Raw genomic sequence first — 5,285 nt, 5'->3', positions numbered from 1 at the left:
CGCCCTGTGGTGCTGTCCGTCCGCGGCTCCGGATTCCTTGGTGCTTCAACCCCCTGTCCCAGACCCCTCAACCCTAATCTTGAGAAGGGGTGTAACCCAGAAGCGGTCTTTTCCCTAAGCCCTTCCCCGCGCCAGGTTTTAATTCCCCTAAGCCCTAAGCCCTCGAGTCCCCTCTTCCCACCTCCAGCTCCGCCACCGTATCCTCGAGCTGGTTTTGCCGGGAAATGGCGGCCGCATAGTCGGGCATGTCACGAAACACGGACACGCGGGATGGCCGGGAGGGGCGGCGGGAGGGGGGACTGCGGGGGCGTTGGCAAGAGGGTGGAGCAGAGCGGGAAGCAGGAGGAGGTGGTGGAGGGGGGCCCAGGGAGAGTGAGGGTAGGAGGTTAACAAGCAGGGCCCAAGTGGCCAGGAGGTGAATTCATATGGACACGCTGTGACGGAGCTGTAGCGATAGTTCAGGTGCGGCTCAGGGGTAGTGGGTAACGGGTGCAGCCTGGAGAGGGGAAAGGAGTTTGTTCCCAGTGCCGCCCACGCGGTTGCGGACGAGGGCCCCGGTGCGCTCCGCGCTGTCGGGGTTTCATCACCGCTCCTGCCTCCGTTCTCAAGTATACCAGTCCCCCACGTCCTACCCGCTTCCTTCTCGCCCAACTTCCAACTAATCCGCCTTCCCCTGCCCATCCCCGCTAAGCAGGCCCCTAAGGATCCTCTCTCCCCTTCCCATATGCTAGCTTTCTCCAACCTCCAGCCTCCACCCAGCCCCCTTTCCCCACCTCTCCCCGGCATACCTCTTGGATCCTCCGCTATTAGTGAGCCGCACCTCCTCCCCGGACGCATCCGTGGCACCACCACTGGCGTTGGACGCACGGCGGGAGGGCAGACGGGACGGGAATGCGGCTGCGGCAGCTGCGTTCACGGACGCGGAGGGTGGCCGGTCAAAACACACGGAGCCGTGTGGCAGCACGGTGGACACGGAGTGGGAGGAGTGGATGGCGGAGGTCATGGAGCGCAGGAAGCGGCGAGGGGGGCTGGAGGCGGCAGAGGCAGTGGCGGAGGTAGCCCCGCTGGGACCGCCTGGGGAGAGGAGAGCCAGAGGGGAATGTGCCAGGGTCAGGTGGCAAGGGGGGTGAGGAGTCACATGTAGGGCCTGGGATGGAGGGCCTGGACACCTCCGAAACCCAACCAATCCTCCACCGGACTCCTGGGGTGCGCACCCAAGGTGGTGATTCGTAATCGAGCCCGGCAACCCGCACCTGTATCGACGTCGTGCCCGGGCCCCCTTTGCCTCATACAACTACAATGCCTGCATCCGGCCTAGGCCACAGCCGCTGCGCCGCTTCCTTTGCACAATTGCGTTTGTGTTTGTGCCAGGCACCCCCCTCCTCCCGTGAGCCCTCTCCCCGTCTGCCTGACGGCTGCCTTCGGGGCAACGCCTGAGCGCATTTCAATTTCGGCCTTGCGGGTGGCTCAATTCAACGTTCCTCGGGCTCAGCGGGAACAGCAGGAGTGAGGTCGTGCCGCACGCATCCCCACACTTCCCCGCACCCCGGGTCATGCGCCCACTATGGCCAGCAACTGAAGCTATAAGGGACTTATGAAATCCAGTTGCCCGATGGGCGTGACGCAGAAGCCGTTCCCCGCTCCTCTTCCCCCCGTCCTCGTTCTCCTCCCCTTCCCTCATCCGCCACGCACTTGGCGCTGCAAATGGGGTTCCCTGGCCCCCCGCCGCCACACTGAGCAGGCTCTTGGAGGAGCTGCGTTTAAATTGCAAGTGGCGGTCGCCCTTAGAGACAGCCTCCAAATCCGCCCGCAGCTGGGAGGCCTGTGTGGGTTTGGGTGGGTGGGCGGATGGTATTGACAATAATGTGTTTTGAACAACATCAAACTAAAAATCACCAAATAGGGGAATGTGGACAGAGCGAGAAAATTTTGTTGTAAAGCTGTGTGTTTGTGGAGCAGGGGCATCCACTGCCTTTTATTGGCAAGCTGGTCGTAACTCTTTCAGGGCAGAGGAGCACGGGGGAACAACGCCAGGGGGCGAGGGGTGGATTATGTCGGGTCTGATGGGCGTAGCCTCGCTATGCATCAACCCTGTGACAGATTGCGCCAAGTGCTTCCTTTCTGCTTGCCTTCTCCTGCATACGGTTTAGAGGTTGATAGTTCTGGAGGGCGGGCCCAAGCACTCCTTCCGACATAGCTGCTTGTATTGCCTTCACAGGAGAACTATTGATAGAAGCGCCGGCTGCTTTTTGACAGGGGTTGACAGTTGACGCGTGGAACAGCCCGCCTCCAGCTCCTGGCCTCCGTTACAAACACGTGCCTTAATTTACGTTTCGCAGGCTTATATCAATGATAGTAAGAAGATAATGGAAAACGTGCGCGCCCGAAGGTCCGCAGGCATCGGAAAATGAGTTGACTGTTATTGTAGTTCATTAGCAGCTGCGTTTTTACTTTGAGGAAGAATCTAAATTGGGTGCTTGTTGCATTCCTCATACTGTCAACCGGTCACGCGGGCCTTCGCTTCCGAGGCATTTAAGCAAAGCAGCCCCTAGTAATCAAACCTATGTATATGCAATTATGTAAGCAGTTAGTGCATTTTCCCGTTGGGCAGAGCTAGTGGAACAAGGACTTAGGTACCGTACGAAGGAAACCTGGTGGAACAGCGTGACCAATCACGCAAATCTTAACATACATCAGCCGTGCAAAGCACGCAACGAGGACCAAAACACGCTCGGTGCTTAGTAGCGGGAATGCAAAATGGCCAGCCGAGAACACTCTGTGACGCTTCCACAGCAGTACGTCGATGATCTGTGGACCCAGGACCTCAGCTTGCTAAACGTTACCCTATCCTATTAGCATGTACAGCCGCAATAGACATTGACTTCATTCCGGCTGTTAACACGTTATGAACAGGACATTCCGGCTATAATTATTGCATCACGGCGGTTGCCCAACGTCACAAGGGAACGGTCACCGGGGTCCGATGACGACAGTGCTGAACATTTGCCCAGGCGTGTCAAATGACCCCTGCCAGCAGCAATTGGGCTCTTAAAGCTATACGAGTTTGTTGACCTTGCATCTGTGAAAGGAGAGGAGGTCAGACACCATACGCGTTCCGCTTCCGATGCATGCCAAAACGCAGCAGATGTCACGACGGATCCACGGGTAATGGCCCATGACGAGAACGTCACCGGAACCATGCTCGTTTGTGGCTTGTGCCACCATCTGTCGCAAGCAGGGTCACAAGCAGTAACCCACGTTGTCCATTCTCAGCCACAGCTGCTTTGCCTTATCGTGCTTTTTTCGAGAGATTACGATACCATACTGCCTCCTGACGCAACGGATCAGGCAAATCCCAGTTTGTCTTAAGGTGCAACAGAGTTCCCAAACGAGTGCGAGAGATTGCATCCCACCCTCGCCAACCCAGCACAGCGAAGCACGTCGCCCCGATAACAAGCCCCAGCAACCCGCCAACCACGACCTGATCAGTTGTGTGATACCCCAGGTAAACTCTAGAGGAAGCCGTAAGCAAACAAGCGAAAGCCAGGCCGACCACTTCGCAGGCCTCAATCAGTCGCGTGCCAAGGCTCTTCCCCCCCACGCTTCGCATGCATAGCAGAAAGTGTAACATGAATGCGAAAGCGATGCATTGCGTGTGGGAGCTGGGCATCCCAAACGAGTCACACAGGTCGAGCTTAGCACAAGTATCTGCGGGCCGTGGATGCCTTAGACCATGCTTAAGACCTCTTGCAATGCCCTCATTCATCACGAAGCCCGCGACGATGACACCTTCTTGAACCAATCTACGGATAACACAAAGAAAATTATTGCAACATTGCGCCAACGCGTATTCCAAGAGCCTCACCTGCGACCGTAGAACTGCGAAGCATGGTGCAAAATGAGCACATAAGGTAGAAGGGCTGCATAGGCCAGGACCTTGCCAAGTGCGTCGCCCTTTTCGTAGAAGACGCAGCTGAAATCAGTGAAAGCCATCATCGGCGTTTTGCTATGCAAGCTACTTGGACAATCCTTCAACAGGTCATCGAAACTCCATCGTTTGGAGCTTAGGCAATGTCATAACCCTTGTAATCAACTGCTATCAGGCCCGAGTTACAGCCAGGAGGCCCCTCACGGGGCCGGAATTCCGGAATTTGACCCCATGAATTCCCAAGCAAATCCGGGTCAAATCCCAACGGGATTTGAGGATTTGACCCCCAAAACAACAAACAATATAATGGTCATGCAAAGATTTCCTCGGGCCTGGAATTTGACACATTTGAGGATTTGAACCCCTCAAAACAATTATCATGGCCATGAAAACAATTCCATGCGCAGCCGTTACAATATATTGCATATCTTCGAGCGGCATGTTATGCTCGTGCCAGTCAGTCTTCGCGCCTGTGCCTGTGTGCTCATGTGTTCACGGACATGTGTGTATGTTGTGTATGTAACATGGGTCATAACATTTGGGGACACCTGGGAATTGAACCCAGACCCACAAGAAGGTGGGTGGCACCTCTGCCGTTTTGGGTGGCACCTTTGCCGTTCCGATTCCCGCCCCACCCCGCGCCTGCACTACCCTGAACCGCCCTGCCCAGCGCAGCGCCACCCTCTCCTGCGCCGCCCAGCGCAGCGCCGCCCTCCCCTGCGCCGCCCAGCGCAGCGCCACCCTCTCCTGCGCCGCCCAGCGCAGCGCCGCCCTCCCCTGCGCCGCCCAGCGCAGCGCCACCCTCTCCTGCGCCGCCCAGCGCAGCGCCGCCCTCCCCTGCGCCGCCCAGCGCGGCGCCACCCCGCAGGGGAGGGCCGCGTTGGGCTGGCGGGACGCAGGGGAGGGCGGCGTTGGATGGGGGGGGCAGGGGAGGGCGGCGTTGGGCTAGGGCGGGTGCAGGGGAGGGCGAAGCTGGGCTAGGGGGCCGCAGGGGAGGGCGGCGTTGGGCGAGGGGGGCGAAGGGGAGGGCGGCGTTGGGCAGGGGGGGCGCAGGGGAGGGCCGCGTTGGGCTGGCGGGACGCAGGGGAGGGCGGCGTTGGATGGGGGGGGGCAGGGGAGGGCGGCGTTGGGCTAGGGCGGGTGCAGGGGAGGGCGAAGCTGGGCTAGGGGGCCGCAGGGGAGGGCGGCGTTGGGCGAGGGGGGCGAAGGGGAGGGCGGCGTTGGGCAGGGGGGGCGCAGGGGAGGGCCGCGTTGGGCTGGCGGGACGCAGGGGAGGGCGGCGTTGGATGGGGGGGGGCAGGGGAGGGCGCCGTTGGGCTAGGGCGGGTGCAGGGGAGGGCGAAGCTGGGCTAGGGGG

At 59.6% G+C, this 5,285-nt stretch overlaps 1 protein-coding gene across 1 annotated transcript in view; it reads right to left on the bottom strand.

The window, feature by feature from the left end:
• Nucleotides 1–3,993, bottom strand: part of VOLCADRAFT_86283 (uncharacterized protein) — a gene marked incomplete at both ends in the record, with an annotated part of 10,944 nt that extends 6,951 nt beyond the window's left edge. The window contains 6 exons of the mRNA XM_002945832.1: nt 182–299; nt 774–1,074; nt 1,693–1,822; nt 3,259–3,331; nt 3,414–3,803; nt 3,866–3,993. Coding sequence (XP_002945878.1) covers nt 182–299; nt 774–1,074; nt 1,693–1,822; nt 3,259–3,331; nt 3,414–3,803; nt 3,866–3,993 — 1,140 coding nt within the window. The remainder of the gene's footprint in view (nt 1–181; nt 300–773; nt 1,075–1,692; nt 1,823–3,258; nt 3,332–3,413; nt 3,804–3,865) is intronic.
• Between the last annotated feature and the right edge of the window lie 1,292 nt (nt 3,994–5,285).

This window comes from Volvox carteri (genome assembly GCF_000143455.1).
Source record: "Volvox carteri f. nagariensis unplaced genomic scaffold VOLCAscaffold_1, whole genome shotgun sequence".
Lineage (NCBI taxonomy): Eukaryota > Viridiplantae > Chlorophyta > Chlorophyceae > Chlamydomonadales > Volvocaceae > Volvox > Volvox carteri.
Note: the sequence above shows the minus strand (reverse complement) of the source record. Positions and strands in the feature narration are given on the sequence as shown.